The 24228-nt window shown below is 36.7% G+C and overlaps 1 protein-coding gene across 1 annotated transcript in view; it reads right to left on the bottom strand.

Moving 5' to 3' along the window:
- The window catches only part of LOC121080534 (junction-mediating and -regulatory protein-like), a 123173-nt gene that overhangs the window by 12159 nt on the left and 86786 nt on the right, over positions 1-24228 (bottom strand). Inside the window, 3 exon segments of the mRNA XM_040578607.1 lie at positions 2238-2324; positions 17851-18038; positions 20375-20540. Coding sequence (XP_040434541.1) covers positions 2238-2324; positions 17851-18038; positions 20375-20540 — 441 coding nt within the window.

Here is a 24228-nt window from a genome sequence, read left to right as displayed (position 1 = left end):
ACTTTTTACCTTGAAAGATGATAAATAACTAGAGCTGTAACAGAATATTACACTGAAAAAAAAATCCCATAAATTTACAATTGTATAAGTTAGCCAGACAGCAAACCAGTATTCATTTTCTCTCATTCCAAAAACAAAATGACAGTTCAAATTGCAAGGTTGCACATTTAAAACAAGTCATATTGAAATTTTTACAGTGCAAGAAATCACAGAACTCAGTGCCACAAAGTTTTGAAGACAATATTGAGCAAATTAAGTAAACATTTTCATTATAACTTACACTAGTAAACTAAAGTTTTATATTTAATTAACTTACACTGTCATTATTTAATCCAGCTTGATTTTCTGTAATCTTTAAATAAAGGTCTGAAGCTCTTCCTTGCAGCTAAGACAGTTATATTTTTTTCTTGTTTGGGGATTTTACCTCAGTGAAAACACACATTTGGATCTACCTCCTTCAAATAGTCATTCATTTTCTCAAAACTTCAGCAAAGTTACTACATCTTTGAAACAAAACACTATGTTTCAGTCAAATTTATTGAAAGTGGACAGTAGTTATCAGATGGCAAAAGTCATTGTATGTATAACTTCGGAAGTTATCAGGAAAAGTGATAGAACAGGTGACTATTAAGAAAACCTGAGCAGAAACAGCAGCTTTAATTCTTAAAAGACTCACAGTATTAAGTATTACTTTTAAAAGATGATGATCATTGTCATTAAAAAAATGATGTCCTTTATAAAGGGCCAACTCCTGCGATTTCAAGAAAGAAAAGTATAGATATGTTAGGGAGAGCAAGAAAAGGACATGTCTGAAAAATGGTAAAGACAGGAAACAGGAAAAGGAGAAGAGGACTAGAAGCATGTGGTAAAAAGACAGAAACTGAGCAATGGGGCAAAGAAGTTAAAACAGAAGCATAAAGATTATAGCAAGAAGAAAGAATAGTTCTACCATCATACCTGCATGTTTCATTTGCAATCAGGTCAAACTGAAGCAGTCTCAAACTCAAGGGGTTTTTTGTTTGTTTTGGGTTTGGTTGTTGTTGTTGGGGGGGAGTGGGGTGTTTTGAGGTTGTTGGGGGGGGGATATTTGTTTTTAAATAAGAATAGTGAAATTGCAATTCTTATTTGGTTTCAGGTTTGGACACCTTTGAGATTATCTTTTCAAAATTCTTCATGAAAACTAGTGGCTGAAAACCTATTTTACAATAATAGCAGAAATTTTCAGTCAAATTATTAACAGAAGACAAAAAAATTAGCATAAGGTTCTTTATGAAGTGCAAGCGGGCAAATATAATGAAAAAGCCCTGTAGTGTTTCAGAGACAAAAAAGTCCTCCAGCTTTGTCATCTTATTTTTAAGAGAGTGATAAATGGACTGCAGTCCACATAGCAAATTCCTTTGCCTTATTGTAAGAATTGAAAAAAATAATCTGTTTTTTTAACTTCCTGAAAGAGTACACCAATACATCCAGTCTTTCACAAGTAGCCTTTTCATAAAATAAATTATGCAGCTGACTTCCTGGACAAATATATCAATGTTAAAAATGTATAAGGATGAAATAGAATCTCTTTTGCTAATCTAATTGAAGCCTGAATTAAAAAGACTTGTATTTCAATGTATCTTTGTCAGTGATCTTTATTAAATATTGATACTATATCAGCTCCCAAGACCTAGCTCAGTATTTGAATATTCTTTAAGATAAAGTCTATCACTATATAAAGTCTAACACAACAGTCAGACTAACTAGCCTATTCTCTGTGATGAGGCTGTGCAGAGAATTGTGGAGCATGCAACTGGAACTACATACTTTATACAACACAAAGTGATTTCTTTTGTAGAGAAAAAATAATGAACAAGCTTATTAAGATTCAAGAACAAATGTGTATGGTTTCTTTACTCATTTCAGCATATCTGAGACTGTACTCAGAGATGTCCAGAATCATCTATGTGCACATGATAACAAACTGCATGCAGCCTAACCCTAGCAGTAATCACTTAGACTGTGAACCCAGTATTAATGAACTGTTTTATTTGCTTGGGTTTAATGTCATCCTAACACAGCTATATACTCCCCCTTACCAGCATAACGAGATACAGAAATCCATGATCCAAAGGTCAAGAATACACACTATCTTTTAAAAACAGCTATCACTTTGAATGTTCTACTAATTAATGTATAATGAGGAATGCAAGCTATTAACTAAAGGCTAAACTGAACAGCAGAAAACTCAAACTTACTAGCTGAACAGTATGGAGCATCTTGTATTCCTCCTCACTCTCGTGATGATGCTGGATCTTTTCATTATGCTTTGTGATACAGATCTCCTGTAGAGACATAAAACATTATTTATAAAATATAAATTTTCAAATATCAATTTACAGTGTATAATGTCATATGTAGCAAACAACACTAAGATTTAGAAAAATAAAAATTACAAAGCCCATCTCAGGCAAGCTAATTTAACCAGGCTAATTTAACTTACAATAAAACCATGAAATAGAAACAAACCAAAGAAAAACCAACCGAAACCTATTACTTTTAACTGTTGAAAGAATATATATAAGTAACAGCTGCTTGAAAAGCTTATTCTACAATACTGGTACAAAAGTGGCAAGAAATACTGATTTGTCAAATACTTCATAAAACTGTTGTTGCAACTCCATGTATTTGTATACTTTGATAATAACTAACTCCCAAATATACTACGTATTTCTGTTTAGGCAACTAGGCTGCTTCCTGTTTACAACTGTCAGTTCATCTTTTGCACGTACGATTTGCAAGCATGAACATTGATAAAGTTGTTACAATTTTATGCATACACAAGCAGGTTGACATTATACCAAGTTCATGTCTGTAATGTCTGGTTTAAAAACAAGCATTTATTACATTGCCTGCAAAAAAGAACAGGTTAAAAATTAAACAGGACATGTTACAATAGATGCATTGAAGAAGTATGACACTTAAGGTAGATTATATAAAAAGAACTGAATTAAGTATCAATTGCAAAGAAAAGGCATGTGCAGGAATTTATAGTAGCAAAGAGAAAGACAAGATCATAGGGCAATACTGAGGGCCAGGAAATCAGACAGTAGGGGCAATGAAATTAAGCCCAGAACAAGCACCAGACAGAACTAGGTCAAATGTGCAGTTAGAAACAGGACTCATGGCTGTATAAGAGGGGGCAGTGTTAGGAAACTGGAGTGTGACTGTAGCTAGAACACCAAAGTGAAGGGCTTTCCAGGCATCAGTCAACTTGACTTACTGGGTGGAGCCAGACAGGAGCTTTGCTGTCACAAGCATTGCTTGAGACAGCTGATAGAGTATCAGCCATCAAGCAAGATACTACAGTAGTGGCAGAAAGACTCAAAAAACAAGGAGGGGAGGGATAAAAAAGCTCACAGTTTTGGACACTGGGAACTGCAGAAAAAGCTATGTTCTCCTAAAAGCTATGGACATACTGTGATCAAGATTCCTCTACAGGGAAGAAATACCATGCTGTCTTGAATGTTTCTAAACAGTAAGACCATCAATTTTGCTACTGTATACAGGTAACACTCCAACAAGAGCATAGGTTTCTGTAGAAACACTGTCCCAGCTTCATCAGAAGGGTGTGTGTGTGTATCTATATATATCTAAACTCTGCAGGGTTTTATGTTTGTTTGTTTGTGGGTTTTTTTACCTGATGAAAAGAGTTAATCCATTTAATTTGTAACTGCAAAACTAAAAACTACTTATTTTCTACATTTCAAAGACACAGCAATAACTTTGGAACATTATTAGAGAATCTGAAAGATTTTTTGTAATACTACTACTGATTTACCTTTATAGTTTATTCTGTATTTACATGTTAAGTTCAATTAAATGAATATTTAAAGTAACAAGACCATATGTTAGGTTTGGGTTGGTTTTTTGGGGGTTTGTTTTGTTTGGGTTTGTGTGTGTTTGTTTTTTTTTTACAGGTTGGCAAGACTAAAGAAATTGAAACAATACGTAAGATACGTTAATATGCAAAGTACAGGAATATACTCTCACAAATACTTGGGGGGGCACACTTTTCTGAAACATTTATCTTTAGCATCAATATTTAAATCTTTCTGATTAAGAGCAATAATGAAAAATATTTTAAGCATGTAAATAAAGAGGTTAAACCAGACCAAAGCACATTTGGTGCTGACTTTCATAGAATCATTTAGGTTGGAAAAAAACTTTAAGATCATTGAGTCCAACTGTTAACCTAACACTGCCAAGTCCCAATAAACCATGTCCCTAAGTGCCACATCTACATGTCTTTTAAATACCTCCAGGGATGGTGATTCCACCACTTCCCTAGGCAGCCTGTTCCAATGCCTGACAACCCTTTTAGTGAAATTTTTCCTAATATCCAATCTAAACCTCCCCTGGCATAACTTGAGGCTGTTTCCTCTTGTCCTATTGCTTGTTACCTGGGAAAAAGAGATAGACAACCACTTCACCACAACCTCCTTTCAGGTAGTTGTAGAGATCAATAAGGTCTCCCCTCAGCCTCCTTTCCTCCAGACTAAACAATCCCAGTTCCCTCAGCCGCTCCTCATAAGACTCATGCTCTAGACCCTCCACCAGCTTCATTGCCCTTCTTTGGACACACTCCAGCACCTCATTGTCTTTCTTGTAGTGAGAGGCCCAAAAATGAACACAGTATTCGAGGTGCGGCCTCACCAGTGACGAGTACAGGGGGACAATCACTTCCCTAGTCCTGATGGCCACGCTATTTCTGATACAATGCTTATTTGTACTAATAAAGAAACAACCTACTTTCATGTAATTAAATTTCTATAACTTGAAATAATAAAAAAGACTAGTAGGGGCTGAAAACATGTTGCGGCACATCTGAATCATCTTACCTAACTACAGAAATGGCCAAAAAAAACCCCTAATCAAAACAGGTTGCAATTTCATAGGGACAAATACAGGGTTCTTTCTACCTGTAGACAAGATTAAGTGACTGCAAACAAAGGATGAAGAAAAAAATAGCTAGGTGACGACATTAAAGAAAATGATATGGATTATTATGGCAGATGACAAGTGGAACATAAACCAACAATCTCATACTCTGGCAAAAAAGAAAACATCATGATTGGGTGTATGAGGAGAAATATAGCCTGCCACTGTGGTGGTGCACTTCTCCCCCTTCTTTGGGCTGTTCTACGACCCCAGTAGTTGCCGACTAGGCCTTGGTACCTTGAGTAATGAGTTGGGCAGTTAAGCACCCCTTGACCATATCAGGAACTCCTACTCGGCTAAGGCGGAGAATGGCACTGTCTGTACTGGAACTCCCATTGACTGGTCAAAGCAGGGAACAAGAATGGAAACAATCAATTATTCCCTGACAACCCCAGAACACTCCTGCCCAAATCATAGCCCAAGTGGTAACACGAGTGGAACGATACCATTGTTCTTGGAATTTCTGAGAAAATTACTGACTTGGGTTGTGGCCAGGAAGGAAATTTACAGATGACTAAAGCCAATCATCTCACAGCCTTATAAACAGCAGTCCTAAAGTGAGACCCTTTTGAGATCTCCTGGACCGCAGCGGGCTGCGACCAGCATCTCCCTCTGAGCAGGACGCCGCTCAGAGCTTGTGAACTAGCAAGTTTGCAATACTAGAGGGACTGTCACAGAAAACTGACGATGGGGCCTGGGCTGATACCCCTGCTCCTCGAGGCTCAACCCTTCGCCCATTGAGGAATGCAAAAGGCATTAGATATATTTCACTGAACTTGAGGGGAACTTTTAACAGGTATACCTTTGTTCTTATATACATTGCTAGCTTGAAGTAGTTAGGTTATTTTGTGATTTGAACAAATTTTCTTGATTTGCTTTGCTGCTAAAATCCTATGAACACATTCTCTCTCTCTTTCTCTCTCTCCTCCCTTTAGATACAAACCGTTGTCCAAGTCTGAGACTAAGATTGGACCTAGCCACACCTAAGCTTTCTAAGAGTTCAGAAAGCAAGGGGGTCCACTCTGAACCTTGTGAATCAACAGTAGAATTCCCCTTACTCTTTATATTTCTCTAGATCTAATCTGTTGTCCAAGTCTGAGACTAGGAATAGATCCAGTCACACCTAAACTCTGTGAGAGCTTAGAAAGCAAGGGGGTCCACTCTAAACCTCGTGACTCAATGGGAGGATCTCCTTTACCCTCTTACACCTTTGATCTTTATAAACTGTTTCCAACTCAATTTTGACTTGATTTCAATTTGATTTATCTCTGTACATTTACTCCATGTAATAAGTAATAGAGTGAACCTTGCCATCGAATCTTGTGCAGTTGCATTTCCACAAATTCATATTAAATCTATTTCACTCAAACCCTTTGGTGGTGATTCTTTAAGTGACCTGACCTAAACCACTCCTTTTGCGACAGCCACACATGTGAAGTAATCCTTCCTTCTCAGCACTGGGAAAGCAAGAGCATTATGTCCAGTTAGAGCCACACTTCAAGAAAGATGTTGACCAACTGTATAGAATTCAGAGAGCATCAAGAAGTAATGTTCATTTCTCTTTTATCAGCTGACTGATTTCTGTAGTATCAAATTGTACTTCTATGGAAAAGATAGAAAGGGAGAGCTGAGCAACCATTTCAACCCTCATCACTGGATACACTACCATGTTTAAGACTAGTAACTTGTAATATATGTAAAAGAGATCTGTATCAGTATTATATTTAACTAGTTCCAGTGAGCCTTGCTTTCAGGTTAAAAAGGATCTCAAGTAAAAAGGTAGCTTCTCATTTAGTAAGCTTAGTATGTGCAGAGAGCATATTTTATTACAAGCATTCTATGTAGTTACGCCCTTATATAATAATAATAATAATAATAATAATAATAAAAAGCACACCAAGTAACCCTATGTCAGCTGTCACTACAACTAAGTAACACTTGTCTTGGCATGGGCTATGGTTTAAACTGTGGGCTTGAAGAGTAGTAAAGGTGTCCTATTAAATGGACATGAGACATGAGGTCATCAAAGCATGTGTTATGAACATACCTCAAACAGTTTCACCAACCAGTTGCTTCTCCCAGTCTGCTCATGATAAGGAATTTGATTTCTTCATAACCCTATTTTTTTCAAAGATATTTTTCTAGATGCATTCTACATAATTTTTTTTTTTTTTTGCATTGACTCTTTGCTATAGATTTAGCTCCCTAATAAAACAGCTGTTTGTTTCATATGATAACCTAATTAATGCTACTGTGTAGCCAGCAGGGGTAGACTGGGATAACAATAGAGATATTGAGCATGACAAATCTGTAACTAGCTTTCAAGAAAGAAGAAAAATAATGAGACCGCTATTAAAATCTTATTTTTGAATAATTAACTCAGTCATCAATGCAAAGGAACATCAGGAAATGATTGCTTAACAAATGCAAATAGTTTTATATAACAAAAAAAAAGAGAATAATGAGTTTATACTCATGTTAGTACAGTGAAAGAACATCAACCTTAGTAAAACCATACCTTTAAAAAATGCTGGCTCAGTAACTCAGAATCACAACTGAAAGAGGTTTCTAACAAATCTTTAGCAAAAGTTTCTAAATAAAGGTTTGGTACAATTATTTGACAACATTATTAAAAAATAAAAGCATCAACTGCCAAACCAGGGAAAGAATTACTGGAAAAAAATTAATAGAGACTATAGTCACAGAAGTTTATATTTATATTACATAAAATCTTATTCTACACACAGTAATTGATTCCCTCTCCATTTGTTATCTCCTCAACAGACAAAATTTTCAAATACCCAAGATGATGAAACTACCTCCTCTGAAAAATAAAAAACAACAATAGAGAATTGTTTCCTATTGTTTTCTTAATCGTGATATCTGCTGCTACAAAGGAGGCATTCTCCTAAGGGAATCTTCAGTCGCGAGGAGGAGGAGCAGCAGTGGTGTTAGGAACACAATCCAAAAAACATTAAGCAGACTCTCATCTCAGTTCAGCAATAAATGTTTCTTAACTGAGAGTTTTACCACATAATATGTACTTTCCAAATCCAACCTAAAAAAAATCATCCTTTTCTCCACTTAGCATTCAGTCATCGCTGTGCTCATTATCACCATCTAGACTCCACTTCTGCATCCCATCGAGCTCTTTGTTCTGCATGCTTAAAATAAACTGCAAACTCTTTTAGAATAAGAATCTTTTTTTCCTCACAGATTTCTAAAGTACAATGATCCACATCAGGCACTATAAGTAGTGTTCATTAACAAAGTTTTGCAATATCATTAGAATAGTCACTCAAGATACAATGCGTCCATATGTTTGAATCAAACACACAAGAGTCTTGATTTTTCAGGTAATTACTAATAAGCTGTACTGGGTTTGCGTGGCAAGGTTTTGCTAGAAGGGGAGGCTACAGGGGTGGCTTCTGTGAGAAGCTGCTAGAAGCTCCCCCCGTGTCCAACGGAGCCAATGCCAGCCGGCTCCAATACAGACCAAGGCTGAGCCAATCAGCAATGGCGGTAGCACCTCTGTGAGAACATTTTTAAGAAGGGGGAAAAAAATGCTGCACAACAGCAGCCAGAATAGAAGAGTGAGAATATGTGAGAAACAACTCTGCAGACACCAAGGACAGTGAAGAAGGAGGGGGAGGAGGTGCTCCAGGCCCCAAAGCAGAGATTCCCCTGCAGCCTGTGGTGAGGACCGTGGTGAGGCAGGCTGTCGCCTTCAGCCCATGGAGGTCCATAGTGGAACAGATATCCACCCTGCAGCCCATGGAGGACCCCATGCCAGAGCAGGTGGATGCGCCTGAAGTAGGCTGTAACCCCATGGAGAGTCCATGCTGGAGCAGTCCGTTCCTGAAGAACTGCACCCTGTGGAAGGGACCCACACTGCAGCAGTGTGTGAAGAACTGCAGCCTGTGGGAAGGATTCACACTGGAGAAGTTCATGGAGGACTGTCTCCCATGGGTGGGACCCCGCACCAGAGCAGGGGAAGAATGTGAGGAAGAAAAAGCAGCAGAGACAATGTGTGATGAACTGACCACAACCCCCATTCCCCATCCCCCTGTGTTGCTTGGGAGAGAGGAGGTAGATAATTCAGGAGTGAATTTGAGCCTGGGAAGAAGGGAGGGGTGAGGGTAATGTGTTTTAAGATTTGCTCTTATTTCTCATTATTCTTCTCTGATTTGATTGGCAATAAATTAAATGAATTTCCCCGAGTAGAGTCTTTTTTGCCCATAATGGTATTTGGTTAGGGATCTCCCTGTCCTTATCTTGAACCGTGAGCCTTTTGTTGTATTTTTCTCCCCCCATCCAGCTGAGGAGGGGGAGTGATAGAGTGGCTTGGTGGGCACCTGGTGTCCAGCCAAGGTCAACCCATCACTTAAGCTTAATAGGGCTCCGTGTTATTCAGCAATATTAAGAGCAGCTACAGTAAATACCTCTAACAAAAATATCAATCAAAATGGCTACATTATTTTCTCTCCAAGTGCTGCAAAATGGCACACCACTGGCTCTGCCTATTCTTTTTGCTCAAATAAAAGTCTTTGATTTCCTCCTGCAAGGCTAAATACATGTTATTCTAATCTGTGATTTTTTTAGTAGATGAAAGGTAAATATCTCACTGCAGCACTCAACTGCAGATAATGGGCAATGAAATCAGTAGAGAGCCGGACCTAGTTCTGAGTGCTGTGATGTCCATGCAAAGACATCCAGCAGTGAAGTTCCACACAGACACATTACCTCAGGTCCTGAAAGCAATATAGCCACATTCTTCCAGAACAATGTTGAGCAGTCATGACTGCATTACTTGCGCACGCAGACCCAGATTAGCATTAGTACCATATACATCTCTGCATCATGTCTCTGTGCACAAGTAGGCATGCTGCAACTAATGTTACAGCCTAGAACAACAAATTCCTTCAGCTTAAACAAGGCGTTTTATCATAGCATAGCCTGAAAACAAATGAGCCAGTTGAAGATGACTAGTTAATCATATAGATTAGAAGGCATGCTAAAAAAATCTCTGCTCCTGCTTCAGGGTTATTTCTCAACTTGTTAACTCCCTGTCCTAGTTTCAGCTGGGATAGAGTTAATTTGCTTCTTAGTAGCTGGTGCAGTGCTGTGTTTCGGCTCTGATGTGAGAACAATGTTGATAGGACACTGACATTTTTAGTTGTTGCTGGGTAATGTTTATACTAAATCAAGGACTTTTCAGTTTCCTGGGCCCTGCCAGCAGATGACTGGAGGGGCACGGGAAATTGGAAGGGGACACAGCCAGGACAGGTGACCTGAACTAGCCAAAGAGGTATTCCATACCATATGATGTCATGCTGAGTATATATAAACTGCGGGAAGAAGGAAGGGGGGGACACGACATCTGGCTGTATGGCATTTGTCTTCCTGAGTAACCATTACGCGTGATGGAGCCCTGCTTTCCTGGGGATGGCTGAACACCTGCCTGCCCATGGGAAATAGTGAATGAATTTCTTGCTTTGCTTTGCTTGCGTGCACAGTTTTTGCTTTACCTATTAAACTGTCTTTATCTCAACCCTCGAGTCTTCTCACTTTTACTCTTCTGATCATCTCCCTCATCCCACTGTGGGGTAGGTGAGCAAGTGGCTGCGTGGTACTTGGTTGCTAGCCAGGGTTAAACCATGACACTCCCATAAGTTAAGTAAGGAACAGCAACCAGCCTGTTGCTGTTAAACAGGTTTGTGTACTCCATAAGGTGCCAGTAGCGTCTTTTCATATTTAGGAGAAAATAGCGTAACTATCATAATGTAGCCTATATTAATTGGCATGACATGACAGATAGGATCTATTCCTTAAAGTACAAAAAAGTCCAGCTTTTAATACATTTTTCTTTTTACAAAATCACATAAAACAACCTCAATGACTGAGCAAACTACTTTCCATAACTGGCTATCAGGAGACATTTCTCTTATAATAATTTATTTACAGTCTTCCCCATATTGTGTTAATCAGAGACAAGACAGTGACTGAAGAAATATAAAAAAATCCAAAATACAAGATGTACCAACTACTGTTTGGCTTCAGATTTAGGTATAGAAATAGATATATTACTTATGAAGGAGAGGAAAGATCTGAATGTTTTACCCTCAGTGCACTAGAACTGTTTATATAAAGGTGTCATCTCCCTTATCAAGTGATGTGACTGGGAACATACAACCCCAACACCCACCCCAACCCCTGATCCTAATTTAGAATGAGGTCTGAAATGAGACTTATGCATAGCCTTATAGTATATAGCATGGGGTGAAAACCTATTTTTAACAAGTATTACACTGCTCTCTCAAAACTTTGATCTATTCTACTCATTAAGTTATCTCACTTGTTAATAATGCACATTGAAATAACTGCAATTTTTTGAATTTAAATTTTTGATGATTTGACCATTTGGTTTCTTTTTTGGACATTCAGTCATAGGATTTTTGCATAATTATATTTTTCCTGGATATTTTGGGAAAAAAAAAAGGACATTTTAAGAAAAAATAAAAAGAAGAGATTTGAGGGCTCTGACCATTCTTATTCTTTTTGTGCAGTTCGACAATCAGCAAGCATTGGGAAGCAGAACTGGCCACACTCAAGGGTAATAATGCTAAGCTCACAGCAGCCCTGCTGGAGTCCACTGCCAATGTAAAACAATGGAAGCAACAGCTTGCTGCATATCAGGAGGAAGCAGAACGTCTTCATAAGCGGGTAAGTCAAGGCAAACGGCCAGGATCCTTGAGGTGGAAGTACTGGTGATTGTATTTGTTCATTATGAAGTAAAATAAGCTTATTGTTGGGGCTTTAGGTTAACGTTTGAAGCAGAAATTAATGATGACTTTAAAGCACACAGGGTGTTTCTCAGTTGGGAAATTCTCTTTTTTATCAGTTTCCTTTTCTGCAGAGGATTTTGTTGCAGGAAGAGTTATCTAACCTGTGATACTTAGGATATGTCTGCCAGCTTTCACTCTTCATTTGCTACCAGCTGCATTATATCAGTTTCAGGACATTCTCCATAACATTACACTTTAGTCCCTCTTGCATTTGAGCCCATAGAAACTTGACATCAGATCTGTAAGTTAAAGGAACCCTGTTGTAGTTTCCACATATAACAAAGACCAACAGCTTCCTTTCATCCTTGCACCTAAAGAAAACTGCATGTAGAATCAAGCTCATTATACACAATTAGAGATCTGCCTCTGCTTTCATATAGGAGGGGCAGGGTCCCATTTCCTTCACTGTAAATTTTGTTTGCAGAGGTCATTTGGCAAACCAGAAATTAGAGCACAATGGGGACAGAAATACAAGTGTTTGAGAGAGGAATAAAGTGTATGCAAGGTTGAAGGCTGCATTATGAAAATAAATATATAATATTTTTATTTCTCTTCTCTTTTCACATGTAAGTCTCTATTGTATAATTTATTAATCTTTATTCATATGAATTTGTCATCATAGTTTAGGACATATTTTTGTATAAAGTGAAGGCAAGATTAGCATATGTATGAAGGGAAGATGACTTTGATGGAGTTGTATGAATTTTGTTAATATCAGTTAACTTCGAAAAATTTCAAGGAGACGAATTTAGTTAAGAATATAAAAACAAACAAAACCCCCATATGCTTGTTTACATGAAGACTAGTTTCATGAATATGCTGACAGAAGGGAAAGTTCAAGAAGCAAACATGTCAGACAATTTGGTTTTATATGCTGTACTCTTTTAAATGAAATAACATATGGCAATTACAATTAGCCAAATCCTGCAAATTTTGAAGGGTTCTTTCAGACCTGTGCTGGATCTGTCCAACTGGAGGCTAGTAATCTCAGGAACAGGAATCATATTGATCTGAGAAGAAATTCAGAAGGCTGCATCTAACCTGGAGGTCTGTAAGAATAGCAAGAATTCCCTTGAGCTTGAGAAACCTGGGGAAATGGCAGGTTGTTGGGGCTGTCCTATACCTAGACTGACTCGCAGATGAGGATCTTCAAGTCCCAGACAAATGATTTGATAGGGAAGAATGACAATTTCTCTTAGACTGTAACTGCATGTGCCATAGTTGGCTGGACAAAATACACAAAGTGTAATTAAAACTGGTGCTTTTTGCAAAGTGCTTTCATTTCAAGAAATTGGCAGTTGCTGACAAAATTACTTTGCTTCAGAAATTTTCCAGTCAGGAACAAGTTTGTCATGTGTGTTTGTATAGAGAGAGATTTTCACTTTGTCATTTCATTTTAGCTTCTCCTCTGGAAGGGTAGAAGTTCTAACCTGTGCTTATAACCTGGTTTGTGAATAGATGATAATAGTAATTGTTGATAAAATTAGTTAAATTATAACCATATATTATAATTATTACAGTGCAAAAGTTCAGGTGGATTTGATCACCAGATTCAGGTTTTACAGTGAAGAACTCATTGCTAAAACATAGACATAATGAGGTAGCATTCTTCATACTGAAATGTCTTAACATACTGAATTGTATTAATAGCTTTTGTTGCAAAACTGAGATAATACAGCAGCTGAATTATTTGCCTGCCTTGCTGTGGGGAGACCCAATCAGACAAGACAAGCAAGGCACTGTGGTAGAAGTTCCCTTTTTCTTGATGTTACCCTCACTCTTAGTAAAATCTTATTTAAAATCTGTTATTGGAAAATACAATTAACAAATACAGGAATTTTTAGCATGTCACTTTGCTTGTACCTGATACTACAGTTAATGGAAGCAGTAACCAAGTATGTAGCTACATTCATTAACAGCTGATTATTTTTAATAACCTTTGCCCAGCAAATTTCCTACAATTATTTTGTATTGTTGAGAGAACGCAAAATCTTATCACATGGGATCATCTACACAATGCTCTTTTGATCACCTTTGACATGCCTTTATTAAATGTTTCTGTAATCTGTGACCTCAGAACTTGTTGATATCTCACACAGAATATAGGAACACTCTGTGTCTATGAGACTCTGGGCATGCCTGTAAATTACAACAGGATAGTTTATCAAGAGTACTGCCCTCTGTTGGAACTACTTTTAGAAAAATATAGACTTGACTAACTCTAGGCAAAAGTATGTAGATTATGTAAAAAAAATAAATCAATCTGAACTTGTTATCCATACTGTGTGATACAAGAGCTATTCTAATCTGCATGCTGAAGACTAATCTTTCAAATTGAAATAGTGCCCCATTCAAAAAGAAGCTGGAAATCAGATACTTCTCTGTTACAGATAGAAAATGTGCTGTCGAAATGGCGGATCTGGAGACTGTTGGTTATGGTATATGTGGTAGCAAGCAGTGTTAAGTGACCGTATCATGTTATCTTTCTGTTAGCTTTATCTGTTAAGCTCAGTATAAACACGTAGCTGCAATTGATGCAATTGGTTCAAAAAAAATGTTCCTCAATTTGGAATCTGTCTCACCTGAAATTATGTAGAAGTTATACATCAAGTCTAAGATGGTCATCTTTTTTTCTTGCAATTCATGGAGAGACAAAAGCATGAAGAATAAGCGTCCCAGTCTAAGAAAAATAAGGTGTTGAGTTGAATTTGCTCCTGTAAGTGCTTGTCTTTCCCTATAGGATAATCATCTAGATAGTCGTATAAACATACTTTTAGTCAGATGAAAGGAACCCCATCCTTAGTTCACAGAATCACCAAATAATTTAGCACGGAGGGGAATTTTGTAGGTTATCTGGTCCAATTCCCCACTGAAACCAGGGCCAGCCAGCTTTGAAGTTATGTCCAACTCCAGGATTGGGTCAGGTTACTCAGGGCTGTGAGTCAAGTCTTGAAAAATGGAGATCCCACAGTCTCTCCAGGCAACCTGTTCCAATGTTTCACTACCCTTCTTATAAAATTATTTTTCCTAATATCTAATTGGAATTTGCCATGCAGCAACCCATATCTGTTGCCAGTTCAGAAAAAAAAAAAAAGGGTTTTGATCCAAGAAAACCTTTGTTAAGAAAAGTTGAATAGAAATGCTCCTAGAAAAATTGATTTCAAGGAGAAACAAGTTTGGAAATTAATTTGCATGTTCAATTTTAATGTAGTTGGTTTATACGGAAAAGTTGGCTGTCACAGCATCTTGCCCACTGGAGAAGAATGTATGTAGATATGTATGCATTGGAGGGATACACTCACTTACAAGATCATAGTCTTTTATAAAACAGACTAGCCTCCAAAATGAAGAATGGTACTGCCAACGCTAGCCGCTATATTTAGTTCAATTTAATTATATATTAAGTGGTTTATATATAATGTAATTGTGGTATTCACTCATTATGTGCTTCAGGCTTACATACAATTTTTGGTGCCTGAGTCACCTGTCTGCAAGTGTCGTGGTTTAAGCCTGGCCGGCAACCAAGCACCACGCAGCCAGTTGCTCACTCCTCACTCAGAGGGGTGGGGAAGAGAATCGGAAAAGGAATGTAAAAGTCAAGGGTTGAGATAAGAACAATTTAATAATTCAAACAGAATAAAGAGGTAAGAACAACAATAATAATAACAATAATACTAACAGTAATAATAATAGTAAAATGGAAAGGTGGGGGAAAAGGGTAAAGCAAAAGCTGTGCACGCAAGCAAACAAAACAAGGAATTCATTCACTACTTCCCATGGGCAGGCAGGTGTTCAGCCATCCCCAGGAAAGCAGGGCTCCATCACGCATAATGGTTACTCGGGAAGACAAAAGCCATAATGCCAGATGTCCCCACCTTCCTTCTTCTTCCCGCAGTTTATATACTCAGCATGACATCATATGGTATGGAATACCTCTTTGGCTAGTTTGGGTCACCTGTCCTGGCTGTGTCCCCTCCCAGTTTCCTGTGCCGCTCCAGCCCTCTGGCTGGCAGGGCCCAAGGAACTGAAAAGTCCTTGACTTAGTATAAACATTACCCAGCAACAACTAAAAACATCAGTGTCCTATCAACATTGTTCTCACATCACAGCCAAAACACAGCACTGTACTAGCTACTAAGAAGAAAATTAACTCTATCCCAGCTGAAACCAGGACAGCAAGCTACAGCAGACTCATATCCTCTGTCAAGTGTGGCTTATGGGAAGTAATGCATGTTGATTAGCAAACTTTGCATTATTATTTCCATCTTTAGTTTTCTCTTCATATAAATACCTTATTTACATAAAGTTTCCTCTTAATATTAAAACATATTTTTTATTGCTAATGCCATCTTATTAGTTGAATTCTTATGGCACCTTTTTCCACAGTTTGAAGTTTGTTGTGTTTTATTTATAAATGTCTGTTGATTTTACATTATATCTCAACGTTCTATTTTCCATTTTCCTCATTCACCATTATAAACTGTCTTTCAGCTTGTGCAGTATTTCTTGTAAACTTTGCATTTTAATTTGTTTTAAATTATTTTAAGCCAAACATTTTTTATTCTATACTTGTTTTCGAATCTGACTGAAAGTTTTTGTGTATCACATTGTTTACACTTTTAAAAATACAGAAACAAATCTAAAATGCCCCTCTCTGATTTTGATTACAGTTTTTAAAATTAATTTCATTTATTATTTGTCATTTCTGATTAGTTATAAGATGTCCTCATCTATCAGTTCAGTTTTTCATATTGATCTACATTTATTTGCTTTTTCTGAGGCCTTTATCTTCCTTCTTCCATTTGTTCTCTGTGTTAATAATGCCTAGAGCTGAGAAGAAAGGGAGTACACATTCAGTGTGGCTGAGTGCAATGTTCTCAATAAAATACAGTTTTGTGCTCTCTTCTGATATATTGTGAGCTTAAGTCAGAAATACTGTACTTTGATATTTTGTCAGACATATTTTTTAAAAGTTTACTGAGTGTATGTTTTTTTGATCTAAAATACAAAGAAATAATAATTATGGGAAGATGTGATGCCCAGTCAAGAGCTTAACTTAGAGCTCTCAACCTTCTCTAATCTGCTGAGAAGTAGTTTAACAAGGATTTCCCTTAAACGAGGTTGGGGAGCGCTCCAACATACCTTGCATAGCTATAAACACTAGAACTGTTTATATAAAGGTGTCATCTCCCTTATCAAGTGATGTGACTGGGAACATACAACCCCAACACCCACCCCAACCCCTGATCCTAATTTAGAATGAGGTCTGAAATGAGACTTATGCATAGCCTTATAGTATATAGCATGGGGTGAAAACCTATTTTTAACAAGTATTACACTGCTCTCTCAAAACTTTGATCTATTCTACTCATTAAGTTATCTCACTCGTTAATAATGCACATTGAAATAACTGCCAACTGGTAGGGAACTGTAAACAAGTCATTCTGGAAAAAAGGAATGAACATATTTACCTACTAAATTGTTACAAAATTTCAAAACATTAGCTACATTAAAACATTTTTTTGCACAACATCCCAACCACGTAACACAAAGTTGACTCTAGTTTTACAAAGTAAGAATATATACTAGATTTCCTGTATATTTCCTGAATACAGAGAATCAATGACACATGACGTAAGTTTAAAAGGATGAGGTGAGAGAATGAAAATAGAACTAATTAGTGAGAAAATACCCTTGATTCTCTTCTGCAAATACTACTCTCTGTAAAAACATGCATTCCAGCATGTACTTTCCACATGAAAGTATTCTGATTAGTTAAGAGAAACAAGTTTATTTGTTGACTTCTTAGTGATTAAAGGTTCCTTTAAAGCTAAAAGGTAAACTGAATCTTAAATATATCAATTTAATAATACATGCTATTGTACTTGGTACTCTCTAAAACAGCTTTTAGTAATAGTAAATATAATAAAAAAAATGAGAGATTTGGAAGCTGTATATGAAATTAAATCTTTTGAAGTTTTATTAAATTTGCTAATTATGCTATAAGTTTGCAATTTAATAATACCTTCTTATTTCTGAGGTAGGCTTTCTTGGCTGAAATATGTCCACGCTTTGCTTCCAGTTGGCGGAGTTTTTGTTGTAACTTTTGCATCTCCTCTTTTTGCAAGTGTACAGACGTTGCCATATCCTCTTTTTCAAGCATGGCTTCCATACTTTCATAAGTGTCATAATATACCACTTCATCTCTCTTCTCTGTTTTAAAAATATCAGCAATGAAAAAGTCAAATCAATAGTTTGTATTTGATTAGCATTTTGTTTTGTTCAACAACATCCCCCCTCACTAAGTTGCAAGATTTAATGTAGAAGAATGTTATAGTCCTTTCAGATGAAGAGCAAAATCAAAAGGTCAGAGGAAAAGCACTGAAGAGCAAAGTACTGTAGGGCTTTAAAGTTTATACAAAGAACATAAATCAGTACCAATGAAGCACAGCCTGGTATTCAGGTAAGCACAGAGCATTAAAGAACAAATACAACTGTAAATGTATACTTGTGTCTGTAGTCTAACTTGATCACAATGTCCATACATGTTTTTGGGTCTCAACTAACACAAGGGACCCACAATGTGCAGCAATATCCTCTGGTTTTCACTACAAAGTTCGGGATATACAGACTCTCTCAAGTCTTTGGCATGAGATTATTCTGCCAGAACCTACTATTCATTTCATGAAAGGGGAATTAGACAATAAAACACCAAAAATCCTCTCTTAGGTTTTTGACCACCCAGTCACTGCTACTGTTCAGAGGCTGCAGTGGGAGGGTAAATTCAAGGCAATCCTTCAAAGCATTACAGGCCTAAAAAGGAAGTCATTACTAATAGTTGTATCAATACTCATAATTTTTAGTCTCCTAAGTGAAGCATTCAGTATAACATTGAGCTCATTTCTGAATGCTGCCTTCTCATCTCTTGCCAAGAAGGAAAGAGAGATGATTATAAATCCCTTCAGAATGTTGATATGAAAAAGCAGCAAAGGCCTCTTGTTCTTTATTTCACTGGCATACCAAGTAGGATATTTTTGTAATACACCAAGAGGGATATACATTACTGCTGGCTGAAACAGGTAGATACAGCTGGCATGACTGTCAAGTGTCTACTCTGCAGCACCAACAAATCTTCTCATTTCACCTTCATCAAATACCTTTCAGGAAGACTGTAACATCTGCTACTAGATTATTTGGGGAGAGGGGCAGGGTTTTCTTCAGAACACTGTCCATTTTAAAAGCTGTTGTCACTTCATGTTATTTGTGTGCATGGTCTCTGCTGCAACCAAAATTTTGATTGTCATGTTAATTTCAGCTCAGCACAGGATATGGCAGGACCAGAAAAGAAAGAACATCACTATACTAACCTTGAAATAAAAACTAATAGAAACAGACCTACTTGAGTCTTTAGTGATCAGTTAAAAAAAATAAATACATAAAATTTCATCCATTTGTAAAACAGGCAAATCATTAGAACCCACTTTGAGACATCAGCGAGTAAAAACAAAACTCATGGCTAACAACTATATTTTGCTACACCCTTATAAAATGGAAAAATTTACATGCAAATTTTGTTTTAGAATACTTTCATGCAAAGTTAAAGATAGGAATTTACAAGTGAAACCCCAATAGCTCAGCTGCAAACAAGTAAAATCTACCAGTTCTAAAACATAATGCTAAATTATGTTTTACTGTTTGAAAAAAAACCTTGGCAACTCTATTGCAACCTCCATCAAACATTCCAAGAGTTTTCTACAAATGGCTTATAGGCATTTGCAAGGCTCAAAAATTTGGTAAGTGCTTAAGCTTCTAACGACTCCACCACTTACAGTAAAACAATTAGAACGATTCCTCTTTAGATATGATCCACACCATTTGAACTTGTCCAACCCACCCCCAACCAAAGCAGGAAACAACTATCACATTCTCTGTTGATAGCAATACATTCACCACAAAAAAACATCTTACAAGGATTTATGGATAGTTATAAGACCCTTTAAAATTCTAACATTAAGTAAAAAAAGGTCCAAAGGACAGAACTGGATTCAAAATGCTGTATGATTTACCTGTACCATTTCCATAGTTTATAACTATATAGGATATAGTAGGTTCTCAAAACATAAGATCAGTGACATGGCAATACAACGAGTTTCAAAGTTTAGCTGAAGGATTCTGATTTGCAGGAATACCTTTTGAAAACCAGTCACTTCAAAGAAAGGAATAATGCCAATGCAAGGTTTTTTTTAATGAGACAAGTCCAGTAATTAAAACATTTCCTCCTCCATAAATTTAGTTTTCCAAACCTTACATAGTATCTTATATGCTTACTTCCAAACACAGACAATGAGAACCAGACCAAAACTTCTGTATGTGTATGTATATGCCTTATGAACAAGTGAAAATTTTAATTTAATGGTACTTATGTTAGAATATCCAGCTCTTCACATGGTAAAGAAACTGTTCTCATTTCATTCCCACAGGCTTTACTACTCTTAGGAAGAGAATTATCTTTTACAGATTACATCTCAATTAAAATGCATAAAATGCACCTGACATCAGTCTTCTGATGCTTTCAAGTTGTGCTGTCAGCAGCAGTTCTTCACATTTCAAGATCTCAAACTGCACTTCATATAATTGAAGCTGTAGATCATAATAATCAGCTTCTAACTGGTCCAAATGGGCTATGGCTTCTGTACCACCTTTCAGACTTTGCATCTAAATGGAAAGAGAAAAAAAATAAACACACAACTCCAGAATAAGGAGAACAAACCCACAGACTTTATGATTACAGCTAGATACAGTCTGGTACGTCAAATATACCATGTTAAAATTGAACACATCAAAAGAAAGTTTTGATCAGCCACATACTTTCAGACATCTTAAATACCTGACATTTTTTCTGCATGGTAATAAAAAAAAAATAATCCATGGCATTGGATTGCTCTTTGTGACTGTTTAAGTGGCAAGTCATATAGTGAGTAATGTGAAACAACCCTACCGCTTTTTTACTCTACTACTTGATTCTCTGAAAATACATGATGAAATTAGTATTTTCTTATCTTCAACAGAAAAAGTCTAAAAGCTGTTTTGCTAACAGCATCTAGAAAACTACAGTTAAAACTGTCGATTAAGTTGAACTTGAAAATACATGCACTGATCCTCTTGTAATGACAACTTAACTGAGGAGATTCTCTACAAATTAAAAAAAAAAAGTGAAGGGGACAAATCAGTGATTTTTATGATATTTTGCATATTTTATTGCATAGTTAGCTTTCTTAAAGCAGAACATCTGTCAAGCCACAGGCTTTTATATTACTTTTCCCAGTTGTGGGAGAAGAGGATAGAGAGATGTCTGAGAGGAGGATGGAGATTATCTGATCTGGCAGGAGATGAGAGAACAGCTGGGTATTGTGAAGGAAAGTAAGAAAGATAAACATGGTTATCTAGTAGTCAAAAGGTGTCTGCACGCTTGTAGTGATATATAGCTATGTAACTGCATGAATGGTTTCTCCCTGAGCCTGGTGGTGCATGCAGCTGGAATTTGTATCCGGGCTCAGATATATAAATATGAGCTTCTCTGTACAATAAAGTGTCTCTGGTTGCACCACAACCTGACTCCGTGTCTTCATACGCCAAACCCAGGGTTTTCTCCAAAATTCTCATAACGTCTATCTATCATTGCAGTTTGAAAGGAACAACATGAGAAAATTTAAGAAAACACCAAGTTCTGTCTAATCAGAATGTATTGATTTTTACAGCATCATTGTCTCTGGAGTCTTTCACTGGAGAAAAAAGATCTAGATTAAAATATTTATATATATTTTAGTGCTTATTTGTCATATGTCTGACATAGAAAAGTGACACAAGAAACAACCAAAGAGAACCAAAATCATTCTCTTTCATTCAGCCAAACAAGAATTAACTGATCAGTTGTGCCCGTTGCCAACAGTTGGCCATTCAGACCATATTCAATAAATACTGATATGCAAGGGGATCTTATGTGCTGTCTCACTTTGGACGGAATTCAAAGCCATGCAGCTCTACAAACTGTGTGCAGAAGAATTAGGGCCACGCTCAAGTTCTCGATCTTCTCAAAAAATGAAACTCTGGGATTTTCTCTGAGATGAAGGATGAAAGTAATTATAAATTGTACTGAAGATTTTTGATCAATCCACCATTCTAATGAAAGGGTATCTAGTTCCTATATTACAGGCATTCAATAATTAAAAAGGGATGTCTAACAAGGAAAAATATACGACCTAGCAAACACATTTTAAAAAAATATTTGTTAGTAGTTTTTTACATTATGGTGGTTTCTTCAAGGAGTAAAAATGTATCTATAATTAATACCGAAAAAAGGGTTTCCTAGGTTTTATTTATCACATATGCTTAAATATAATTATACTAAACCAGAAAGATATGTGTATTGAACCAAACCAAAAATCCATCTTACTCAATACCTTGTTTCGGACAAAGGTTAACAGCAAATATCCAGGAAGACAAAACATAGTAGTCAGTACAGTGATACTTTCCCTAAAAAGTTTCACCAGCCTCTAATGCTGACAGCAGCTCAAGACTTCTTAAGCCACAGTGCTGCCTTTTATACTAAATAAACTTACAGGATTTTACTTCATAAATTGTCTTATCCCCTTTTTACAGCACACAAGCTTTTAGCACCTGCATCATTATCCTTTGACAGGGATTTCACACCTTAATTAAACACTTAAGGAAACAGTTCTCTAAATAATGCTTCTTTCCATATGAGATTGAAAGATGGAAGGCTTGTGAATTAATTTTTGTAATTTCTATTTTTAAAATTTCTTCTACTATATTATATACTTACTGAATGCATTGTTTGTATATCAATTATTAGCCTGAAAGGATCAATAAGTCTTTAAGTGAGTATCATAAATCTTACAATCAATAATGTATAATTTATGTTACAGCCAACTGTGACACCAAAATGTCTCGCTATGCCATTCTATTACTCTGAATCCATATTAAGTTACTAATCATGACCAAAACAGTAAGTGACAATGATAGAATATTTGGAGTGAATTAGAGGCTAGTTTTCAAGACAAAAGGACTGATTCTCTGGAACCTTCCAGTTTTTCATATGAGAGTGATAATGTTCATTTGCCAGGCAGGATATCCTGGGTTTTGGCATTTTCAAAGGATTTTCTCATCGTAAAAAAAAAATAAAATCACCAAACGTAGGAATTATTTTTTTTTTCAAATTAATGCAACGTCATTCAAACTTCTTACCATGCCTAAGAACTACCACTTTGTTAGTGAACTGTGAAATTCACATATATTTATACTTTTTTTCCTTTAAAAAAGATGTTCCAAATTTAAGTCCACAGACTTTCTATAAAGACTGCATAGAGATATAAATGGGCTGTCTTCAGAAGTATCAGCTAATCATGTTATATCAGCTAAAAATTTCATTCAGCCACACCAGTATCTGCCTGATAAAAGACCTGCCTGACAACTAAATCTTAGCCCTGCAAGCATATATTACAGATGATACAAGCTACCTGGACTGTTTTAGAGGTACAACATCACTGTATTGCATTTTCAGGTGCAACAGTAATTAATGGGAAATTAATATTGTTGTATGGACATCCTAGCTACATAACAGCCCCCTACAAAAAAGAAAAATGGGAACTTTAATTTCAACCTTTTATGTTAAAACTTTGTGAGATACTATATATGTGTGACAATTGTTTGTTAAAAATTTAAGACTGGTTCAATTCTTAATGTTAAAAATTGCTGTCTAATCTGTACTAGTAATTTCGTGCATCCTTGGTAGGAAAGATGAAAAGGTAAAAAAAAGGTCTCAGGCTGATCAACAGAGTGAAATCTCTGCTCCTGCTTCAGGGTCATTTCTCAACTTGTTAACTCCCTGTCCTGGTTTCAGCTGGGATAGAGTTAATTTGCTTCTTAGTAGCTGGTGCAGTGCTGTGTTTCGGCTCTGATGTGAGAACAATGTTGATAGGACACTGATGTTTTTAGTTGTTGCTGGGTAATGTTTATACTAAATCAAGGACTTTTCAGTTTCTTGGGCCCTGCCAGTGAGAGGGCTGGAGGGGCACAAGAAATTGGGAGGGGACACAGCCAGGACAGCTGACCCGAACTAGCCAAAGGGATATTCCATACCATATGACGTCATGCTGAGTATATAAAATGGGGAGAAAAGAAGGAAATGGGGGACATCTGGCATTATGGCATTTGTCTTCCCAAGTAACCGTTACGCGTGATGGAGCCCTGCTTTCCTGAGGATGGCTGAACATCTGCCTGATGGAAAGTAGTGAATGAATTTCTTGTTTTGCTTTGCTTGCATGCACGGCTTTTGCTTTACCCATTAAATTGTTCTTATCTCAACCCTCAAATTTTACATTCC

The sequence above is a fragment of the Falco naumanni genome, chromosome W (genome assembly GCF_017639655.2).
Source record: "Falco naumanni isolate bFalNau1 chromosome W, bFalNau1.pat, whole genome shotgun sequence".
In the NCBI taxonomy this organism is placed as follows: domain Eukaryota; kingdom Metazoa; phylum Chordata; class Aves; order Falconiformes; family Falconidae; genus Falco; species Falco naumanni.
Note: the sequence above shows the minus strand (reverse complement) of the source record. Positions and strands in the feature narration are given on the sequence as shown.